The following is a 25291-nucleotide window of genomic DNA, read 5'->3' as shown; positions in this document are numbered from 1 at the left end:
CCATCAACTCGCACTCGTTCACGGTAGCCTTGTAGTACCCTGAAATAATCTGGCGCATAAAACCTAGAATTCAAGGGTTGTAAGTTGCATCGGCTGCCGATGTGCTTATAGTTTCCAATGCCAAACGATGGAGGCCCTGATAACACGCAAAAAATTTATCACTACCTGTAAATAAATATTGTTATGAGGATTATGCTATGACTTTAGTGTTCAAAGTATCAAACATACAATGCACAAGTGTATTTCTAGTGCCAGGATTTTACACTGCAGCTATGCGTTATTAGTAATCTTCACTTTGCTTTAAGTTTATTCAAAATATTGTAACACTAAAATTCTCCATACTGAAAAGTAATTTGATACTCTGTAAGAGTTGAGCATTTATAACAAATTAATACATAAATGTAGAACGCAAGGTGGCCTTCAATTAAATTCTGTTCTAGTTAAAATTCTGAATAACCTTTTGTTATCGAAATACCATTTTGAAAGGGTGATTGACTGAATGATGAAAAGGGTCACAAAAATGGAAAATATTTAAAACCTGTAAAAATCATACCTCCAACCTATGCGAAACAAGTTAAGCTGGTTTAGCAATCTGGATCCTAAACTTAAGCAAAAAAGAATGATTAGCATTTTAAAAAGATGTGTCCTCGCAGATATCGCGGGTAATCGCTACGATTATACACTCGATGAGACGATAGTTTTAGTAATAATTTTATTTTGCAAGATATTATCGTAAATTATTTACAGAAAATATGCACAAAATTATTTTCCGAAAACATAAAAAAAAAACCTTAAAAAAAATCTGTCAAAATGCAATGATATGGCAAACGCCAACATTAAATGAATGTACACCCTCGATTTCTGATAAGTAAACCTGTCCGTGTACATTTCACGCCCATAAAGAAGGTAAACGAATGGTAAAACATAGAAGGAAGGGATTGGCTTTGCAAAGGTCAGGGATTTTCTGTGTCCCTCAGGACATAACACTAGATCCCAGAGAATAATATCATATTACTCTTTATAGGAAATTTATGAGTTCATGAAAGCACATTATTATTATTCCACCAATAACAAAAATTGCATATCATCAACTTAAAAGTTACGAAAAACTGTAACTTTTTAAACATAATAAAATTATCAAATGAGAATCTCATGCACAAAACTAAGTATAATGAACTTGAAAACACAAGTTATTTTCTTTTCGTTTTTATTTTTTCCTTGTGTAAATAATACTTCTTCCAAAAACATAAAAAAAAAGCTTTAACATTTATGTAACATAATATATTATTATGTAACATCCACCATTTGTCCTGACAAAATGAATATTCAAAAACCAACCACCAACTTAACATCATTTGCATTTCTGATCCGTACACATTTTTACTTAATATGCCATTTTGAATACCCGAAAACAAAATCAACCCGCTGACGAAGTAATTTTTCAACAAGACGCTAAAGATGAGATTTACAACACTGGAAGATTTAAGGGGCGCACATACAACGACCACATAGAAAACCTATAGTTAGGTGAATTTTTTTTAGTTATATCTAGAAGATTTTATATTTTACAGACTAATTAGATCTCAATTGTTATTAATAAAATATATAAATATGAATTTTTGCATTAATTACCAATAAAGTAAAGACATAAAAAAGGCGACCCTAAGTGGTATATCCTTGAGAATTTGAATCAGATAAAATAATTTTTCTCACATGAAGGATGTTTATCTAATAAATATATATCTAAATAGATTAAAATCCTTTTTATATTGCTCAAAGAGGGTTTGCTCAGTGGGAAATGTATAGCTTTTAACATTACCATAATAGCAATTTGAAACACAGGAAGATGATACAGCTTCTCCAAATACCAACTGGTTACAATAGAGCAATGCTACCACACACACACACACATGTTAAAGGCAACAACAGGCTTACAGATTTTTATATTTACAAACGCGAAAAACTTAAAATCCTATATTCACGTTATCCAAACAGCTGAATACATATCAAATACATACATATTCTTAATCAAGGAATCACTGAGGTTATAACTTTACAATCATCATCATCATCATCATCATCATCATCATTATTATCAAAATTAAACGAGTCAAATACAACTCAATATCCTATCACCATCATCATCACCACCCCATTAGCACGATCACCATCATCACAACATTCACCATCTTATAGATATACCTGAATTTTTTTTTTTAGATTACCACACTATATTTCATTGAAATCATTATTGAGGTCAACCATGATAATAATCATTTAAACAATTATATACATAACTTTTGTTAAAAATACATTACGATAATTAGAATTAAATGCACATAATCAAGCAGTATTGATAGAAATGATGTGCTAACGACGGAATAAGACGTTTGGAAAACTTCATCATTACACTTATGTAAAACAGTTTTCTCAAAATGTTTGTTGATCATCATAGATCAAGAGCCGCAACTTTAAAAACAACACATTTCTTTTCATAATCCTATTTTTACTATCATTATCACTATCAGTCAGACAACATATTGTGACAAATAAGTGACATACACTGACAAATAAGTGACAAATACCAAAACAAACTAGAAACACCCTGTCACAGATAAAATTTGTAAACATGTACAGCAACCCTCTATTATTAAGCTTTTTGCTTGTTTACAATTTCAAGGTTAGTTTTCATATGAATTACAAATCATGTAAGAACACAGAACACCTATTTTATAAAACGTATGCAGCAAATGATTACACAAGGGCAGAGAGGGAAAAAGAGAGGATAACAGGTTACAGGGAGTGAGTATGGGGGGGCAGGGGTTATATTTCAATACAAGCTGAGGTCTGTTTTCACACATACACCTATCCAGTTTTCTATACCCGAGCACCATGTACATTTCAAAAGTACATTCTGGTTCCTTGTTATACTTTCAAGTGATTTGATATAATTTCGTGATTGTTTGTCGTTCTTATCAAGGAGTTTAGCCGGATCCGGTGCTCTTCCCGCAACCATTTGTGTTGTTCCCGTTTCCACTCATGCTCCTCCATCATCAACTTTATCCGAACCTGATGCTCCTCAATCATAAGTCGCATCTTCAGTTCATCCCATTTTTCAACTGAACTACGGGGTTCGGAATCGCACTCCATAACTTGCGGCGAAGTCGGTATCTTTGAGTTGAGCATATGTGGATCCGGGGTGTCTGATAATGCATGGCTCCCTGAAGTCGATTCCGACGGAGGTGGTTCAAACATATTTTGTGCTTCGGTTCGCTGAATAGTATTATCTATAGAAAATATTTAATATATATAAATTTTCGTAGCTTTCTAGTCTACCAAGCAAATAGAAGCACGAAAGTCATTAGCTACGAGGTAGAGATTCCCCATATAATCATCTTTTTTTTAAAGAACAAATTTGTTTAAAAAAATTAAGTTTGAACATAATCAATATAATCAATAACAGTAATGTCGTATATAGAGCAGAATTACAAGGCCTATATTTTTATTTTACCAAAAGCAGAGTTTTAATAATAATAATAATAATAAAGAAAACTTGCAAAGTACCAATTACACATACCGGTACATATTTATATACATTTTTATATATACATTGTAATTATAGCGGTAGTATTAATAATATTAATGTAAAACCGCATCTATATAGTTTGCAAATTCGCATGTCACACTCGACATACTAAGGAAACTGTGGTTTGCATAAAATATGCTAATGGCTTATACACACTCTCTTACCCTTGAAAAGTATCAAATATTCAAAAAAGTGATATAGTTTCTACATTATATTCAATTGTTTCCGTAGTAATAACAAACTTACCTTCACTCTCTTTTGATGTTTCTACCGATTCAAACATATGTGGAATAAATGCACGCATAGTATCCGTTACAGATGGCGTGGAAGATGGCGAAGCGCTTGATGCCTCCATTTTAATCATTTGCAATTCTTGCCACTCCAAAGCGTCTTGTTTTCTCGCTTTTTGCGTGAGGTTCTGGAAGCAAGTTCTTAATTCTTGAGAAGTTCGGTTGCAAACGTCTTCTTCGGTGTTGAATAATGTTTCTATGCATTTCCACGCTTCATCTTTACTTTTTTGCGTTTTCATATCCTTACATGATGAAACCACGATGGGATACTGGTTCGCTAAATGTATCAACAAACTCCGTTCCAAAGGTGAAAAATTTGCTTTTCGTTTTACTGTTGGTGCTCCAATATTAGGATCTGAAACCCCTTCGCGTTTTCTAATTTGATGAATGCTTTCATCTTTTTTAGCCTTCTGAAGCAAATTCTGATAGCAAATTCTCAATTCTTGTGGTGTACGTACAGAAATATTTTCAGAATCATTGAACAAAACGGCGATCATTTGCCAAGCCTCATCTTTGCTACGCTGCGTCTTAGAATCCTTAGACGACGAGCTGACTATAGGGTAGCCTTTAGTTAGATCGAGTAGAATGCTCTTCTCTAGCATCGTAAAGTTGGCTTTGCGTTTGGCCAAGGGTGGTGTGCGTAGAGAGCTCATGAGTGACTGCCGTTGTTTTCACGTCAGGTACCAATAAAAACAGCTACGTTTCACGGAATAATGTTACTTATAAGCAGACACGGGTAGTCACCAAACAAACCAACATAGAGACATGAAAGTATGTGTAGCTAGCCTTGACCATACCCTGACATGTTCAAGTATATACTGGTATGTTGCTGTTCCCGCAGTTCTAATGGCTGACTCCTAGTGCATAGATCTATAGTTCTCTTTTAATATTGTGCCATAAATGCTATTACCTAATTAAATTCCATTCCTATGACCTTCGTGCCCTTTGCGTACATGTACGTGATTGGCTTGGCCCATCTAAAGACCTAATGTAATTATAACCCCTAATTTAACTCTGTGTATTATAAGAGGAATATGAATTTTGGTATTACCTTGTTCAGGACACAATAACCACTGATTTTAGTCACAATTTTGAATGAGAATTGATTTTTTCAAGCGTGTATGTACCGCCCGACATTCACCATCAGTTTCTATACCAGCACACAAAGAAACCACATATATGGATTGGTAAAGTAGAATTGCACATGTGCAAATTGAGTACCACAGCAATATTTCGGGCAGGTTTTACATTCGATTTATATTTAATTACTCATCTGTAGAAGCAATACACTACAAAAAATCATTTTAAAATAATATCAGCGGCCTTCCTACGCGCCGGGTAAATGTTTCTACGCCGGGTGCATTGTGCACACTGATCACGGGTATACTAGCCTAGCCTAGCTCTGTAAACATAGGCCTAGCTCTGTAAACACAGGCCTAGCTAGAAAAACATACTCAAATGATTTAGTATATAACTACTACCAATAATTTGGTGTCTGGCCATGGGCTCGGCATGGTCCACAAGAATGCCTAATATCATATTTTCAAATATGTATTGAATTTTTGGTCACAGTAAGTGAATAAAAAATATTTCAAATTAAAGAAATAATTGTTTAGAAAAAAAAAAAAAAAAAAAAACTCCAATTAAAGTACAACAACGCATTTAGATTTAACATACCAACCTTTAATTAGATCATCAGATAAAAATAAGCCCATGTTTGGAAATATTGATACCAAAACAGTTAAAAAAAACCAACCAATGGGAATATAGCCAGAATACTGTAGCCAATGAGGGCCTCAAAGTTAGTGTAGGTGATTCAATAAAATATGTAGGTGATTCAATAAAATATGGCAAATTATCAGCTGACTATAAACAAAGGAAAAGAGCGTATAGTGTAAAAACCTGACTATATCATACAACTGATTCAAGGTCCATAAAAACTATAGTTTACAAAATGTCAAATATGTAATAAAATATTATTGTGATTCAATACTTCGACATTTAATTAGATTATTATCGTGAATAATAATAATATAAAAACCTGTTCCAAAGAATACACTAATAAACTTAAAAAAAATTAAATTCAATATTAATATTTGAAATGTCATGAAAAATATCCTTCCTCTTATTATTTGAATCCCAAATTGGTTGATTAAATAATTTTTACAGTAAACTTTATAAATCATCAAGAACCTCTTATTATACCTTTACTTTTGGAAGTTGAGAAAATAATAATAAAATGTCCACAATAAAGACATTTATTTCATACATTAGGTGTATACTTAAATACAGGTCTCCCTATATTTGGAGACTCCCAAACTAAAGACTACTTTTCTGTGGTCACATATTAACAAATGTCTTTTATTATTCTTATTCTAATCAGAGACCAAAGCTGCTAAAGACTACGGAAGCCTCCGTCCCAAAAGTGGTATTAATTGGAGGGAGATCTATATGAACTTAATGTATTAAATTTTTTAGTTTGTATTGTATATTCAATTTTTAGTTATTAGCATTTAACTGAAAGTCAAAACAATATTTACAACAATACCAATTAACAGATATTATACACATATACTACCATTCTTATCATCTTTACATTGAAGATTTAATGCCATCTAAATCTTTAAAATAAAACATGAGATTTCTTAACATTTATATTCCATTCTAGAGGTGGACAAAAATAGGCTAGAGGGCTATTGCATTGAATTCTTGATGCAACACTGAAGGCTGCACCCAAACTTCGAGACTTCAGATAAACTTCCATACACTGCTATTAGACACCTTTTCGAAGAAAAATGCCTGTAAATTATTATTAATTGTTTAATCTGTTACTTATTGAGGGTTGGTTCTTTAATATTTATGATCAACACAAAATTTAATTTTTTTGGGGGGGTTTTTTCTTTATCTTTGTGTGGAAGTATCTTTAAATTCGTAAACATTTTTAAATATATGTTTTTAAATCAGTGAAAATGAAAGTAACTTATTTCAATTTTTTAGATGAGCAAATTTAATATTTAAATAAATGAATTCTACAACATTTTCTCAACTGTTTACCGGCCAGTACATCATATGTAATCATCTATATGCAGCCTTTTTACATTCTACATACGGTAGATGCTAATACTCTTATATTTTCTACTAGCTAAGAAATTCATTTTATTAAGCTGTCCAACAAGTCTTCAATCCATCAAAACAATTAACCTATAAATAAATTTACTGATAATCAATCATTCAACCAAATAATAAATCAATCAATCAGTCAATTCAATCAATCACTCACTCACTTATTTATTCAATCAATCAATCAATCAATCAATCAATCAATCAATCGTATTTCTTATACCATTTTTCTGTCTGTAACCATTATTTACACAAATTTTTGTGAAGATGCTAGTGGCAATAACGAAAATTGTGACAGTATTAATGACAGAATTGAGCCTAGTTTGGTAAATCACCATTAGCAACAAGCCCCAAAGTTAACGCATACACGAATCAAGTTGCTTAAGGCTCCTAACTAGGCATAATCGGCGCTCGAATCGGATTAGTGCTGTGTGTGGACATATAGGACTGGAAAAGAAGAAATACCTGCACTTTTGTTTACTCGGTCCTAGAAATACGGTTTACACAAAATAATAGTTTGAACATTACACAATCTATCAAGCTGCTATCTGCTAATTTTTCTGTATACCTCTCTTTTCATTTATTTTCTATCTATTCAACTAATATTTATTCATCCATTCATTCATTAATTCAATAATATATCCACTGTATAATTAGCAGCAAAGCCTAGAAAAATTTTCTACAAAAATCTGCCAGAGAGGGCAGTGTTTAAGCAACATCAAACATCAACAATGTATTTTAAAGGCAAGACGTTTTTTAAACCTTGTTTTGCTAACATTACTTTTGAATGATTGTCAGAAATCGCGGAGAGTGTTTGAGGGTGCTCTTAAGCTTAATTGATCAGAGCCGTAGATAGAGAGTTTGGCCAACTTGGCGCATGGGCGCCATGTTGTCACCAAACAGCGTGCGCGCGTATAGCTTTATAACATTTTATAAAACACTGATGCTGCATAAACTTTCATTATTCTGTTCATGAGGACAATTCAATTATGGGATTTTAACATATCATTACATATATCATATATAATCATATTATTTACCTAACTTTGGAATTAATTAATCAGTGACGTGCTGTATTATTTTGAGAAGATAAAGTGAGGAGATTCTTTTTTTTTTTCTCGTTACGATTATCTTTTTGTTTTGAAAGTCTATCATCTAGGCCTAGGCTTATACCTAGTTGCTAGCAGCCTCCTCTATATATAGCATATGAGGCTCCTAAGAGTCAACACTGCAGAAGAGAAAGGTTGGTTGTGCAGAGAGTAGGTTTGTGAATCGTCGGCGATAATATGTTAATTTCGCCTGTAAATGAATGATAAAAATATTAAGAACATGAAAGTTTTATAATTGTATCTATCTAGGCCTTTAGGCCTATGACTTCGTAAACTTTAATTTATGAAATAATATGCTGGTCATCTTCAAACCAATACAAATAGCCTAGGCCTAGGCCTATTTGTAAATTGTAATCTAAACAATAAATCAAAGTTGAAGAATTATTGCATTGAGAGAAATTTTTGTACAACATATGCCTAATCATTCATAATCAAGAAACTAGGCCTTGTAAAGTAAAATAGCAGCATTCTCCACACTTCTGTTTATAATATTAGTGAGTTATAATATTATCATTATTACTGTTGTATTATTCTTTATTTATTATTATTATTTATTTATTACTATTTTGATTTGTAATTTGTAAAACGTTTTGATTTAAAATATGTATTAAAACAATCAATATATTATAATACAATTAGGCCTACCTATATCTTTAAAATATTTTTTTTTATCTTTAAAATCTTTAGTTGCACAATTAATTGATTTGTAAAGCACAATTTGGCATGTTTGCATAGCACAGGACTCCTTGGACAAGTTTTCGCTTTTATTGGAGGATTCAATAAGTTTTTAATTATAATTTACGCTACCTTTGACTGATTCTTCATGTAGCTTTCTGGAAATTTAGTTGTATAATTTAACAGCAAAGTGCAGCATTGCATCTTTTTATAAATCATTGCTGCTTGAAAATCTTTCCTTTTTTTCCTTTTATTATCATCGTAATTAAGCCGATTTAAGTACTACATTAAGGTGTTCGGCCGAAGAAGTACCGAAATTTAGGCCTGTCTAGGCCTAGTAGTAGTAGGTGGATATATATTACCGTGAAGTGGGGCAGGCGGTACATACATGCCTTTTTTCGATCGCCATGCAAAGTTAAAATAAAATCCCAAATCCTCCTCCTTTTTGGAATTTAAGGAAATTAATACATTTTTTAATTATTTTAAAATTATTTTGACAAAAACGAAATGCGAAGTGTGAAGTAAATATAAAATAGAGGGCAGCCTTATGCTCGCATTTGAGGCCCTATCGTGTGGTCGTAAAGAATGTGATGTAAACAAACTGCATATTTTTTACTGAAATTCCCATATTTTTTAGTGCAGTGGTTATCTTAACATAATAAGACAATTTCTATAAATAGGATTAATAATTACTTAAGTTGTACACATGCACAGCAGCAAGAAAAACAAAGTTGCGCAAAAGTTGGCTTGATGCAATACTACCATTTTATTGTCCCGTTTACAGTTACGTAAAATATCTACAGCCTTAAGCCGAGCACATACTCAGTTGAGGGTAGTCAGCTGGCATGATTCTATGGAGCATGCAAAGTGAGGAGGCTTGCAACAGAGCATTTTAGGTGACAACCTGCTTATTATAGTTCTCCCAACGATAATTATCAGACACCTCCTTCACGATGTAAGACTTGGATTGCACGACGACTGTAGGATCTCTAAAAATAATGACGTCAGATAAAGTCATCTCGGCATGCGAAAAAAATTATCATTGTAGTCTGAAATCTAGGATGCAGTTTGGCCCGAATCTATGTTGCACAGATAACGCAGGAAGATACTGGATAAATGAATCTGTTCTATATTTTAACGTCAATGTGGAAATTGAAATCTCCCTATTACATTTATAAAGTGATCACTTACCTTGAGATCCATGTCTCCCTTCATACCTCTTATAAGCGCAGCACTTCTTGTAAGTGACCACGACCACTTTTGTACTTGGAAATAAGCTTTTTCTTTTGGTAATTTACTCCAGCAAACGATCACATTAGAAGTCAAGCAATATTTCCAACAAATACAACTTTACAATGAGCCGATTTTTGACTACCGATTTAAAATACATAGCACAGGATTGCAGTGTATCTATTTACACTTTGTATTCGGCATGTACAAGAGTTTTGGTTCTTGATGCTTCTCGAAACATTATTGAATATCCTAAGTTGAAAGGTTCACCCCTAACAAAGCTATAAATGTGCTTATAAAAAAAATATATATCACAGGGTTTTTACGCCATAAATAGCTCCATTCCTAACTAGAGAGTTTCACACAGCAAAAATCTTGTTGACTTAACTTTTCAACTACAAAGCTACAATACAGCCAACGAATTTATCCTGTTTATTTTCACTGTGTTAAATTGAATCAGTAATAAAACTAAACTGCAAGAACATGACTGTAATCCAGTGTCTCGGATTGACTGTCACCCCTTTTGACTGCCGATGAGTGCCGGACTAACTATATAAATATCATTGACACTGATCATGTGTTTGCTGAAGATCTGCCAATTTATATAGGTTTTGAGGTTGAAGGATTACAGAACTATTTAAAAAAAAAAAATCCCGTCCAGACCATTAAATATTTTATTTGACAAAAACATGTCTAAATATGGTCATGATGACATCACATCATGACCATATATAGGTACATCATCACTATATATAGGCATACAAAATTTTTAGTCAAAGATAGGCTTGAGGTTGAAGGATAAAAAAATCATAATAAAAATATTAAAGCCAGACTATCAAATTTGATTTGACAAAAACATGTGACATACCTAAATATGGTCATGATGATATCACATCATGACCATATATAGGCACATCATGACTATATATGGGCATACAGCAGTTTTTTTTTGTCACTTTGACGATCTGGACAGAGCTTTATGACAACAAACATTGTTGTATTGATATTCCTTGTTCCCAGACGCCGATCCAGTAGGGGGCATGGGGGAACGCACAACCCTCCCCCTGTTAAAAAGTAAAATATTCTAATTTATTCTTTCCATGTCTTTATGAACTTTCCAATCCAGATGAGGCAATATGTTTCCCTACATGAAATTAAAAAAAAATTATCAATACCTATCAAGTGGAGAATACAACTATTTATAGTACAGTAATATTAATACTAAAAATAATAATAATACAAATAATATCCTAAAATCAATAATAAATTAGTACTAATTTTATGTTCATAATAATATGTTCATAATAAAACACTTTCAATAAACATGATTAGTGATACCTAACCTATCCTATTAGGATATTATGTACAAAAACATCTATTATGTATAACAAATTCCATATTTGTAAAGTTATTATAAATATTATTAATATTAATAGAGTACATTAAGAAATATGATTAATAGAGTACAGTAATTAGGATGATCTGACCTCTATCAGAATTATTTTAGTTCAAAATATCCTGAGTAATGTTGCATGCATGATTAATGACCGCACGCCCTCTGGTAGCTCGATCCCGCATTTTATGTTGGGACGACAAGATGGTGATATGCTATGTACTACACGAATGAATAAAGTGTGTTAATGAAAACTTACGATTGAAGGCTATCCTGAGTATTGTATTACGTTTTTAACCCTAGAAGTTACAAGATAAAACATGGTATCCAGAAGTGCCGGATTTGGATTTCATCGTGCTCCATTTCAGTAATAAACTCTGACTTTTGTGTATGCCTAGCGTTCAGAAACTTGTGACTGTACGTATAGCATTAATTGTCAAGCGTCCCCGCGATTGAGTCATTGATGTGCTGTGGATCGCGGTAAAGTCAAATTACAGTGTAGTTAGAATCTTAGCCCTTGTAGTGAGTGTAATATAGTATAAGCTTAGAGTATACTTGTAAAATAGTTGTTAAGTCAAGTCAAGTCTAAATTTAGTATCTGTGCTTTGAAGGTCATTAGTAATAAACTGGTTTAGATCAAGTCATAATAGAAATATAAACATGCTTGTTGGTGATGAAAATGAGCAACCTCCACCAGATGGAGATGGTAATGTACCTCCTCAAGGTCATAGTATCAAGAATATAAGGGTTCCTCTCCCTCCCAATATCACTTTAAAAGGGAAACAGCTGTTGACGTCGTACGAGCTACTGACTAAAAAATCAGGCGATGGAATACCGTGTCGCTGCATTTGTCACATGCATCGGTCAGAAAGCTCTGGAAATTCACGCTAGTCACCTTTTAAAGCTGAGGAAGATAAAGGAAATCTAGATACCATATTACCATATTAAATATATATTTTGATCAATATTTGATGAAGTTGCGTAAATTAGCTTCGTCATGTGAATACGGCAACATGGCCAGCGACATGATTAGAGACAGAACCGTTTGTGGGATACGGGATGATAACATAAGAAAAGAATTGTTAAATGAGAGCACGCTTACGCTCGAGGTTGTATCACAATGGTAAAGATTAGTTCACCTGAGTGTATACCCACAATCAAATGGGAAGTTTGAGTCAGCGGTTAAAATAGCCAAGAATCTTTTTCAAGAAAAACAACAACGATCACAAAGACAATAACAGAGCGTTAATCGCATGGAGACACACTCCTACTGCTGGATTAGATAGCTCTCCAGCACAGCGTATGTTAGGACGTCAAACAAGAATGTCCCTTCCAATTATGAGCTCACATCTCAAACCAAACTTTCCTGAGAACGTCACAGAAAACAAACAAAAGAAGCAACGAAAGCAGAAAAAATAATTTGATTGCGGTGCAAAAGAACTACCATTTCTTCAGCCAGGTGACATTATCAGAATGAAACCGAAAACACACTGCAAAGAGTGGAAGAAAGCATGCGTCAAAGAAATGGTCAATCGCAGATGTTACAAAGTGCAAACAGAATGCGGCGCAGAGTACATCAGGAATCGACGACATCTTCGATTAAGCGCTGAGTCATTCACTCTCATCGATCATACATTTTCACACAAATTTAAACTTCGCAAACAAACGCAGAGCGAATTCCCACCCAAGAAAGATATGCCACACGTTAAACGTACGAAGAAGCCGAAAGAAACTCAAAACAACAGTGCATCAACTAGACGCAGTACCAGAGTTAAGAGAAAACCTGGTTACCTTTAAGGACCATGTTCAATTTTTAGACATTTTCAAACAAAGTAAATTGATTTCAAGTGTTGAAAGAGCATAGAAAATTGGATGCTCATGTTATGCACAGTTTTAAATTATTTTTGAAAGCAGAGCAATAGAACATGTTAATTTTAGACATTATAATGACAATTAAACCTTATGAGCACATAAAGATTTGTGCTCTCACTCTTTTGATATCATTGTAGAAATTTGTTAAGAGTAGTTTTAGAGTCACTGAATTCTCACATTTGGAATTTTAGATTTTTTTTAGATAACAATTTTTTGATGTTTTGGAAAATAAGCATATTTGATGTCTATTTCCTAGTTTTGAATTGTTTTTGATAGAAAAAAAAAGAAAAGGAAAACAAAATACTTAATTTGTACGGAAAATTTAACTCACGAAGCACACTCAAGTCAAGTCAGTGTTAACATTGTGGAGTTTGTTTTATCATTTTGTTACAAGTACCAAGTCAATTGACTTATTGGTAAATTCATGTTATGATACACACTCTATTTCAATATGGTATCTAATTTGTTTTCTTTTCCAAAAAAAGGAATGATGTTGCATGCATGATTAATGATCACACGCCTTCTGGTAGCTCGATCCCGCATTGTATGCTGGGACGACAAGATGGCGATATGCTATGTACAATACGAGCTAATAAAGTGTGTTAATGAAAAACGTATTGTACCCTAGAAGTTACAACCTAAAACTAGATTTGAACTTGTCACTGAGGATGAGTTAGGTTATCCGCCGCACTTTGACCCTCGAGGAAGATTGCAGATTGAACAATTTTTAAATGCTGAAAATGGCCAAAAGTATTATGCTAATTGAGATTTAAAAAAAAAGTATTTGGAGCATTTCAAAAGATGTCATGACGCATGTGCGCATGGTAATGTCACAAAATGTTGTCTCCTGATGTGAGATATATGTATTAACTCTCATTGACAAATGCCTGTTCTTGAGGAACGTATTATCATTCATAAAATTTATCATGTATAAAAATTCAGTTTTTTGAATTCACATGGCAATATGATGACGTCACAATGTCTGATCAGCCATAATTTCTAGCTTCCGTATGTGCTGCGTGCGTAAAAAAATGCGCATGTGGTGAAAAATGTCAAAAATTTTGAAATGCTCAAAATGCCCTGAAATGTGCTCTCAGAGAGTGATTTTAAAAATTGGATGCATGCGTGCGCATGTGTTATGACGCGCACGCAAAATATTTTAGTATGTTGCATTCAAACTTGACCTGAAGTTTATGCCCACTAAATATGATTTAGAAACGTCAATTGGTTAGCAAGTTATAAAAGATAATGTAAAAACGCAAAACTGTGCGTAGATGACGTCACGCATGACTGAGCACATTGAAAAGCTTATTGTAGAGCCAAATGTTTGTTGAAGTGTGCATGTACGTAGCTTGTGCCATTTTTGAGATATCGTGCAAACAGAAATCGGGAGAAAGAAAGAAAAATCTCTGACAATAACAAGAGGTGATCCGTTAGTGAAGCGGATCACCAAAAAACTTAAATAGACAGTAGGCATATCTATGCATTAATGTAGACAGTAGGCATATCTATGCATTCTAAAGACCCCAAGAAATGGTGTGATTTGTTTTAGTTTTGATTATCGTATGTTTGTACTATATATACACATGGACTTAACAGAAATTATTACCAACCATGAGTTTACATTATAAATGAATTCCTGTTTTAATGCATGTTTAAATTAAACATCCTAAGCTATGCACCTTTTTATTGGGTCTGTTGCATCATGTGAATGCAAGTCTACTGTTGTACAGCTGTTAACTGATAGACAGAATGGTATGAACTTGTAAGAATCTACTTATGCCCTTGTTGAGATTAACTTTTAATTTTTAAGTGTTTGAAACATCAATTGAAGATTAAGTCAGTGCCATGGTCCAACTAATAATGTTATGTGGCTTTATTCTCTAAAAAATAATAGCAATACAATGTTCTAACTAAAAATGAATTTTATTTCGCTACAAAACAATATTATGATATAAGTTTTTTAAAAATCCATTATTTCTGAATTAAATACAGTCTATTAAAATATTATGTTTTAAAATTAATTAAAATAAAGAAAAAATATGTTTTTGATTTAGATATGTTTCTCTCCAGAGTTTTATGTAGAAATAGGATAAAGGTGTTTCTTTTTCTCTTTTTTACCTTTAACAAGATGCCACAACAGTTGTATGCTATTAGGATTGATTGTCATGACAATTTGCGGCAGAGCCAAAGAAAAAAAAGCTGTTAACTTTAAATGAGCGAAACTTATATTCTTGATACTATGACCTTGAGGAGGTACATTACCATCTCCATCTGGTGGAGGTTGCTCATTTTCATCACCAACAAGCATGTTTATATCTCTATTATGACTTATCTAAACTAGTTTATTACTAATGACCTTCAAAGCACAGATACTAAATTTAGACTTGACTTGACTTAACAACTATTTTACAAGTATACTCTAAGCTTATACTGTATTACACTCACTACAAGGGCTAAGATTCTAACTACACTGTAATTTGACTTTACCGCGATCCACAGCACATAAAGATTTGTGCTCTCACTCTTTTGATATCATTGTAGAAATTTGTTAGAGTAGTTTTAGAGTCACTGAATTCTCACATTTGGAATTTTAGATTTTTTTTAGATAACAATTTTTTGATGTTTTGGAAAATAAGCATATTTGATGTCTATTTCCTAGTTTTGAATTGTTTTTGATAGAAAAAAAAAGAAAAGGAAAACAAAATACTTAATTTGTACGGAAAATTTAACTCACGAAGCACACTCAAGTCAAGTCAGTGTTAACATTGTGGAGTTTGTTTCATTCATTTTGTTACAAGTACCAAGTCAATTGACTTATTGGTAAATTCATGTTATGATACACACTCTATTTCAGTATGGTATCTAATTTGTTTTCTTTTCCAAAAAAAGGAATGATGTTGCATGCATGATTAATGATCACACGCCTTCTGGTAGCTTGATCCCGCATTGTATGCTGGGACGACAAGATGGCGATATGCTATGTACAACACGAGCTAATAAAGTGTGTTAATGAAAAACATATTGTACCCTAGAAGTTACAACATAAAACTAGATTTGAACTTGTCACTGAGGATGAGTTAGGTTATCCGCCGCACTTTGACCCTCAAATTTTTAAATGCTGAAAATGGCCAAAAGTATTATACTAATTGAGATTTTAAAAAAAAGTATTTGGAGCATTTCAAAAGATGTCATGACGCATGTGCGCATGGTAATGTCACAAAATGTTGTCTCCTGAAGTGAGATATATGTATCAACTCTCATTGACAAATGCCTGTTGGTGAGGAACTTATTATCATTCATAATATTTATCATGTATAAAAATTCAGTTTTTTGAATTCAGATGGCAATATGATGACGTCATAATGTCTGATCAGCCATAATTTCTAGCTTCTGCATGTGCTGCGCGCGTAAAAAAATGCGCGCATGTGGTGAAAAATGTCAAAAATTTTGAAATGCTCAAAATGCCCTGAAACGTGCTCTAATTTATTCAGAGAGTGATTTTAAAAATTGGATGCACGCGTGCGCATGTGTTATGACGCGCACGCAAAATATTTTGGTACGTTGCATTCAAACTTGACCTGAAGTTTATGCCCACTAAATATGATTTACAAATGTCAATTGGTTAGCAAGTTATAAAAAATAATGTAAAAACGCAAAACTGCGCGTAGATGACGTCACGCATGACTGAGCACATTGAAAAGCTTATTGTGACTATTCCATGCCGAGCCAAATGTTTGTTGAAGAGCGCATGTACGTAGCTCGTGCCATTTTTGAGATATCGTGCAAACAGAAATCGGGAGAAAGGAAAAAAAATCTCTGACAATAACAAGAGGTGATCCGTTAGAAGCAACAAGCAAGTATTCTGTGTAATAAAAAATTGTCCGCATATGATATTCAATGCTAAATAAAATTCTCTGAATACTAATTTGAGTTTTAAATGTATCAAATTGCTTAGTAACAATTTAAAGTTAAATATTTTAAAAGGTTTTTTTTAATGATATTTGACTAATATTATTTCCTGCTTTTCAACAACCTCAGGAAATATTGACATTTTAAACTTGATAGAAATATGGAGGAAATTGAAAAACATCTGACAGGAAAAGACAAATGCAAGAACATGAGATGGAAGTAGATGAGTATTCAGCTGGAAAAGGGGTTGGAAATTGGCTGGAAAGGGTTCAGTCAAGCCTGGGGGTGCGCAGTGGGGCCAATTAAGCACAGACGTGGGAAAAGGGGGGTTGAACGATTAGAGAAGTTTTGAGGAAGAGGAATTGAAGAAAATTGAAGAGACATATATTTAAGGAAGGCGTTTACCTAGAGATGATTACTCAAGTAAATACCCCCTTGTTTCACTGGTAATGCAGATTACCAGTGGTAGATCCATGAAGGAACTTATTTTCCCCCCCATCCCTCCCAGCAGCTGGGAAAAGGACTAAGAAAAAATGGAAAATGGCTAAAGAATTGGAAAATATTTAATATTTATAGAATATTGAAAGGCAATGAGTAACCGGCCTATCATGAAGACACATAGTTATAAGTAGCAATTTCTGGAAAAGCTAATACCAAAAAATGTGTCATGGCTGCCCATACAATAAAATTCACATTAAACGTTATAGTAACAAAATCAGGTTTCATTTATTGCTGTAAGTCAAGCCACTACTACTACTACTACTGTGCTAATAAAAATATTATACCAAAATATGCCCTCCTTACTTGAGACTGTGTCATCTTTTGAGCATTCCAATGACCTTTAAGGTCTTAGTCGGTAACTATCTATGGTCAGGTCAATATGTGGATCTTACAATTCGAGCAGCTTGTGTATCTTGTCTGCCTCACAAATTATCATAGCAACATGACTGGAATGGCTGGCTTAGGATGTTTAATTTTCAGTTTGATTATTAGGATTAATCTTCCTCCATGGATTAATGTAGATTAGATTATCACATGGTATACTGACATCTATAGCTCTGTCTAAGTTATCAAAATTTTCTTTGACCAAAAGCTGTTATATACCCATATATAGTCATGATATGTCTATATATGGTCATGATGTGATGTCATCATGACCATATTTAGGCATGTCACATGGTTTTTGTTAGTGTGAACAGGGCATAACAGTGCACTCCTCCCATTTACATTCGCACTCCTCCCATTTACATTCTCAAGATTAAAGTAAATAATGATGACGATGATGAAAATGATAATGACGATGATAATGATAATGGTAATAAAAATAATGATGATGATAATGTTTATTATAAAGTATTTACATCTTTGAAAAAGCTGGCATTCAATCAACTAATTACACAGATTTTAAATGTGCTGATTAAAAATCAATTTGATGGAATCAGGCAGTTATTCCAATCCTGGATTCTGAAGAATATTAAAAAGTGGAAATGATCATGCCTCTGGCTTTGGAACATTAAAATTAAATACACTACCACTTGTATTATAATAATAAGGAAGATCAGATTATTTAATATAGTTATTTTGTATTCAGTGCAGCTCCCATTAAAAATCTTCAACATACGATTTAATCGAAGCTGAGATGCTCAACAACAATTATTCAGCACATCAATATTAACAGTACCAGATCCAGAAATTCAAAATATAGGGGGCCCAGGGAAGGATTATCACAGATGTATAGTGTAGACCACCTCAGCACCACCATGGAATAGTTCGCTAGATAGACGGCGCATTATAAATGCTGTTTTATTATTATTATTATTATGGTTGGGGCTGAGGTAAGAACATTTATGATTATGGCACTTCTAGATGGCCAGAAATAGCACTCTCAAACATAAATTTAATTATAATTTTCCTTTTTTCTCCATTTGTTTTATGATTTTTAAAAATTTAGGGAGGGCACGGGCTGACTCTCCCCCTCCCCCCACTTCAATCTGCCAATGATTAACATAAATATTAGTACTGATGTGATATCTGGTACCTCTATTTAGAATAAATGTAATTGTTGAATTTTGAGCTACCTAAAGCCTTTAAAAAAAAGCAAAAAAAAACTTGAAGAAATCCCACAATACCAGGATGAAAAACGAATAATCAAATGACAAGGGTGTCCAGAATCCCACAAGTCGAAAGTGTCCTGGAAACGGGGACAATCTCACACACTTCTGCAAGCAAGCAAAAATCTCCCAGAAAACAATAACCCATATTCCGCAAATTCATAACATTTGCATATTTTTACTAGTTTATTATCAAATATTTTCGCGGAAGTCAATGCTGATGGCTAACACTATGTGCAACAAAATAAGAAGTTCATCAGGAAGTGACTCCTTCCAAGCTGGGGCCCCTGCAATCGATGATGGCCGAACAAATTGTTTAGTTAACCTTAAGCTGTCGAGATTATCAATTATTTTTTGTTGTATGCCCCTATATAGTCATGACGTGCCTATATATGGCCAAGGTGTGATGTCATCATGACCATATTTAGGCATGTCACATGTGTTTTGTCAAATATGATTTGATAGTCTGGACAGGGCCTTAGAATAAAAACACTAAGCTTGTCTATACAAAAATATTAAACTGGTATTTACTTTCTTTAAACTGTAAGGATGAGAGTGATGATAATAATGATGGTGGTGGGAATGATAATGATGATGACAATAAAAATGATGATGATGGTGACAATAAAAATGATAATGATGGTGACAATAAAAATGATAATGATGGTGACAATAAAAATGATGATGGTGACAATAAAAACGATGATGATGACAATAAAAATGATGATGGCGAGAAAAAATATGATAATGATGGTGACAATAAAAATGATAATGATAATGACAATAAAAATGATGATGGCGAGGAAAAAAATGATGATGGTGACAATAAAAATGATAATTGATGACAATAAAAATGATGATGATGGAGACAATAAAAATGATGATGATGGTGACAATAAAAATGATAATGATGGTGGTAGTGTCAGGACCATGGGTATCAAAAAGTGCAATCTGATATTTGGTCAGGTCCCGAAACACCATCATGAGTAGTTTGATGATAATCAAATTGAATTATTTTCCCAGAAAAAAAAAAATTCTCATCAATCAATTAAAGTGAATAATACAATGAATGAACACATGCTGCCTTCCTTTTACAATCTGTCAAAAATGAAAATTGCTAACAACAAATTTTCGCTTTACACATTAAAATATATAAATAAAGGCAGTCAAACCAGAAAAAAGTAATAGGCTTAAACTCAGAGACTCAGCATGTCTTTTGTGGGTAGGGCAAACTAACACTAATGAAACATACTTCACAGGAACACCATCCCATTCCAATCCCAGATTGTACCTGGAACAACCCACTTGAGAAAGGAAAATCAACAATTTGGAAATTAAATTATTTGAAAAAGTTAATTTTTTCCCATTTTTTAAACATAGAGATAGTAACTATGGTATTTATGCTACATAAATGAACACAATAAAGGTAAGTTGTAGATTGAACAGAAAATGCATTTTGAAAAACCAAAAAATTAGTTGTAAAAGTTATAAAAAAAGTTCAGTAAATGTGTTAGTTGTTACATAATAACTTCCTTAAAGTTTAAAGTTCTGGTTGTGTTGTAATGAAATCAGCTAACTAAAGACAACAAAAGGAAGGATGCTTTAGCTATCTCTCATAGAGGAAGTGCTAACGGAAGTGGTTTCATCGGAAATTTCGATTGACCTCCCGGTTCCTTTCTTTATCTCCCCTCTAAGACCAATCCTTTACCAGTTGTCTTAGAATTGTGCACAAACGCAGACACAAAAATCCTTCCATCTGGCATTGGTTTCGCATCTACATGGAAAAGTATCATGGTGGGAATATTGGTCTAAACGACTCAACAATCTGTCGGACTAACAGAACTCTTCATTTTATGTGGATTTATTAAAAACAGGCAAACAAAAGGTAGGCATACACTAATTACATTAATCAAGTCTATATAAAAACATACTTTATTTATCATTTCAATAATATAGAGGATTTGATAGTTTAAATGATTGATTTAAAATGTTGATTTAGTATAGAGCATTTTAGATATAGACTGATACACTTTCTGGTTTAATAAGTTCATAAAAATTCACGGTTTGATAACACAATGACAAACATTAATGAAAAAAAGCACTAGCGTCATATTCAATACTTGCTATCATTGCTTATTAAGTAATCCTTGATTAATCATAAAGTCAAATGGGAACTATACTGTTAAAGACAGTGAAATAAAATGGATTGGATACATGAATTAGCATTATCAAGAGTGATAAATTACAAATTGAAATGCTTTATAAAAGGAGTTGTTTATGTTATGTCAAACCTCTCTACAACAGTGTTCTGATAAATTTAACATTTCAATCGGTGGATTGAAATTGCTTGGTGGTGGAAGTGGCGATTGGGGACCTAAGGGCTATTGGGACCTAGGGGGTAGAACCTATAGCCAAGAGAGGAAGGTTTTAGGCGGATTCAAGGAGGCCTAGCTGGCACCCTCTCCTCCCACCAATTTTTCAAAACAAATGGAGGAAAATAGAAAATTATATTAAAAATTTAATTTAAAATAAAGTCAGAGTGTCATTTAGTGGTGCCATAAACGTAATTTTTCTTAACTCAGCCCAACCACGCTTTGGTTGGAATGGCTGGACACTCCATGTAAAACTCCCTCCCTCTATTTAAAATTACTGGACCTGTCACTAAATGTTTTGTACATTTTGTATCTCAAAAAAAAAAAAAAATTTAGTTGAATGGAGCTGTAGTTTGGCGGTAAACATGCTTGCTTCCTGAAGTCCTGGGTTCAAATTCTGTAATCCTAAGCTTCAGAATGTGACTTAGTTAACAGAACAACAGCGGCGGTTCAAGAGATTCTTCCCAAGTACCTGACGAAAAGTCCAAAACCCTAACAAAGAGACTATGTCAGTCTTGCCATGCTTAAAGCAAATTTATAGAACAGATACTCTAAATGCCCCGAAATGGACTCACAGCCTACAGAAATGCTTTTTCAAAACAGAATTCCCGACCAAATGATGGATTCAACGGGGTCCTGGGTATCCCGAAAAGACTTCATGTGTACCCTAAAGCCCTAGCTGGGGCCACCACTTCTAGAAGATAGTTTCCATTTTGTAAAGCCAAGCCAAATAATGCAAAATAAAAATCCCCACACTTTGATATCATGTAATTTTGCAGAGCATTTTTTTTTTTTCAACAGTAACAAGATGTATCTGTCATATGGAATACTTATCACATTTTCTGGATTGATCATATTTTCCAAAGTGAATCTGGCATGCACGAGTGAATCAAGCGACGATTTACCACAAAACGATGCCACTACCCAACACCATAACGCAATAACTGGATTCTTTGTCATTATCCTTGTTTTGTGCATCCTGGTTGTTCTCCTCGTCATTATCGGTTTATGCTACTTCTTTAGGAAACGAAATGACAATTTGATGGACAATCTCGATTTAGCATACACTCATTCGGAAGAGAGTTTTCGCATGTCTGTAAAGGCCCAGCAAGAAAAGTCATGTTCAACAATTTGCCTTCCAGAACCATTGCCTAAAGTTCGCTCGCAAAGCTGCAGTGATTTTGCACCACGGGATGATCCTCTTAGACAATCCTTTAGACTTCCAACGAAGAAGCCAAATATCAATATAATTATTGGTGAAGAAGCCAGACACTGTTCACCGTATCCAGTTCCAGAAAAAATGTCAAGAAGGAACACAATAGGGAGTTCCGCTCGCTCGACATTCACTCCCAGAGAAGATACATTCCAGTGTCCAAAGAGGGTTTCCACGAATCCTTTTCAACGACAGATGTCGCTTCCTGTTTCTGTCCGCTCGGAATCCAGAGTCCAAAGAAACCCACTTTACGAGAATTCTCAAAGTTGCCCGTTCACGTAATTTACATTTACACTCTTAAGAAACTGGGAAATTTCTCAGGTGGCATAAAAATTGGGCACAAGTCACAAACATTTAAGAGACTTTCTGGCAACCTTTTTGGAAAGTAAAATATTGTGAAAATCTTGTACCTAAGGCCATTTATCCTCTACCAAGATAAAAATTTTGCTTGGGAATTTTTGATCTTAATTTCAATATTTACAAATTTATGTAATAATAATAATATTATTAATAATGAGAAAAACCCAATAATAAAATTATTTTCAGAGAGAGCGTATTCATAAATCATTCCAAATCTATTTGATATGTACATTTATGTATAAAGTTAATTACAGTAATAGAATAAGAACTTTATTCAATTCAAAGTATCGTTTTAATACTAGTAACGTAAAAAAATGTGCACTGCTTTGAAATGTAATTTAAATTATATAAGAGTGCTCGTTGAAATTGCTAAGTTTGCTGCCAATAGAAGATCTTCCTAATCCTATGCAAAAACAAGGAGATCTAATATAGTCGATTATTATCAAAGTTTGTAAAAATAGGTATTAGATTGTTACCTTTCAAGTTTATGAATTTCACATAAGATGCAAGTGTCTTTCTTAACATAAGTTGTGATACCCCTCCCCTTTCAGATTCCCCATTTATTCTGGGCCAAATGTGTACATAATTACCATCTCTTTACAGTTGGACAATATACTCTAAGCTACAGTAGTTAATATGCAAGTCTGTATTTATAATTCATGGGATTAGCTTACATCTGTCTAATACCTCATTCGCTCGACAGAAAATGTACTATCTGTTCAGATATTTCTCTACCAAGATAAGTCGCTTTTCACACTCCTATTATACCATCCTTGCTAAAAATTTGGCACAATTAATACACAGAGAGTGAAGGCACACGCAACACTAAAGATAAACTGTGCCCTGTTACCATGCCAACAGATTGCTTCCTATATTTCTTGGGAACTTTTCAGGCCTTTGTGAGATATGTTTTCAGACCAATATATCCTTGGTATTCTTAGGAGGACATGCACTCTTACGAGTGAAATACACTTGCTGGAAAAATATCCTAGGTACAATTTGTTAATATTTAGTACGTTTCTGTTGTGTGAATTAAGTATTATTATTCATATGCAGATGTATTAAACCTAACAATTTTGATTTAACATGTAACAGTTTGTAGTATATTGTTTATTGTTTGGAAACTTGTGGAATTTAAAATACTTACCACATCTAACGTGTCATGGTTAAATTTGATTAATACTTTACTATAAGTATTAAACACCATGTATATATTATATGTATAATATAAGATATAACTGCCAAATAAATCAAATAAGCTTGAAAATTAAAAAAAATAGAATTAAATTGCTTACGCATATTATATCACTCAACTAAACCTATTATAAATAAACAAATTTGCCTACCAATTAACATGCATTTAGTTAAAACTATTTGTATAGTCTTTGCCTTGCATTTCTACCAGAAAATTCTAGAATGTTTATAATAATACATCATTGAAAATGGATTGTGTTTTTATATGTGACTTACATTGGAAGTTGATAATCTATGTAATTTTAGTATCATTTAAGCAATTTAAATTTATTTTAAGACTTTTTTCTCAATTTTTTGAGTGGCAGTATACCTACATGCATGCACAGTGGCGGCAAGAGGATTTCCCCAACGAGGAGTCCAAGACCCTAGGCAAGAAATTCAGTTTCCCTGGAGAGAGGTCCAATTTCCCCAACAGGAGTCTAAAATAATTGACCACCAACATTGTGCGAATATACTCATATGAAGTTTATGCACATTATAGATTGATGATGATGATGATGATCGAAATCACCTTAATTCCACAATGATTAGAGCAAAAAATTTAAGAATAAGCACCTCTAAATGTCACAGAAATGGCACTCTCAGAATATTAAAAATACCTTTTTTTTTTAAAGCAAAAGGCTAAATAATTAGCTTCTTTCCCCTACAGGTGGTCCTAGGTTAATCAAAGGGAGACCTGTGCCCCCTGGAACTTAGTGCTGCAACTGTGTATGCATATATTATACATAATTCCAAACATTTACAAAATACATAATTTATTTCATTTGCCAATAATTCTTGCTAAGACAAACTAA

The 25291-nt window shown here is 33.3% G+C and overlaps 3 protein-coding genes across 3 annotated transcripts in view; 1 reads left to right on the top strand and 2 right to left on the bottom strand.

Moving 5' to 3' along the window:
* Positions 1-10251, bottom strand: part of LOC117119047 (phosphatidylinositol glycan anchor biosynthesis class U protein-like) — a gene marked incomplete in the record, with an annotated part of 38988 nt that extends 28737 nt beyond the window's left edge. Inside the window, 2 exon segments of the mRNA XM_033263857.1 lie at positions 9972-10063; positions 10199-10251. Coding sequence (XP_033119748.1) covers positions 9972-10063; positions 10199-10251 — 145 coding nt within the window.
* On the bottom strand, positions 699-4918 carry LOC117118947. Its single transcript, XM_033263684.1, has 2 exons — positions 3833-4918; positions 699-3287 (listed from the first exon to the last, which is right to left on the bottom strand). Exons 1-2 carry the CDS (start codon positions 4527-4529, stop codon positions 2926-2928), a joined length of 1059 nt encoding a protein of 352 aa, XP_033119575.1. The 5' UTR covers positions 4530-4918; the 3' UTR covers positions 699-2925.
* A 10743-nt stretch (positions 10252-20994) lies between the features above and the next one.
* LOC117119010 lies at positions 20995-25077 on the top strand. Its single transcript, XM_033263785.1, has 2 exons — positions 20995-21183; positions 22472-25077. Exon 2 carries the CDS (start codon positions 22479-22481, stop codon positions 23163-23165), a length of 687 nt encoding a protein of 228 aa, XP_033119676.1. The 5' UTR covers positions 20995-21183; positions 22472-22478; the 3' UTR covers positions 23166-25077.
* The last annotated feature ends 214 nt before the right edge of the window (positions 25078-25291 follow it).

The sequence above is a fragment of the Anneissia japonica genome, unplaced genomic scaffold, assembly GCF_011630105.1.
Source record: "Anneissia japonica isolate Jap-2015-1 unplaced genomic scaffold, ASM1163010v1 scaffold1826_len1998817_cov189, whole genome shotgun sequence".
In the NCBI taxonomy this organism is placed as follows: Eukaryota; Metazoa; Echinodermata; class Crinoidea; order Comatulida; family Comatulidae; genus Anneissia; species Anneissia japonica.
This window is presented reverse-complemented; position numbering and strand designations above follow the sequence as displayed.

Coding starts and splice junctions, on each gene's coding strand:
- LOC117118947 (XM_033263684.1), bottom strand. CDS start 4,529: ATGAGCTCTCTACGCACACCACCCTTGGCCAAACGCAAAGCCAACTTT. Junction 3,288..3,832: donor AACATCAAAAGAGAGTGAAG/GTAAGTTTGTTA, acceptor TATTTTCTATAG/ATAATACTATTCAGCGAACC.
- LOC117119010 (XM_033263785.1), top strand. CDS start 22,479: ATGTATCTGTCATATGGAATACTTATCACATTTTCTGGATTGATCATA.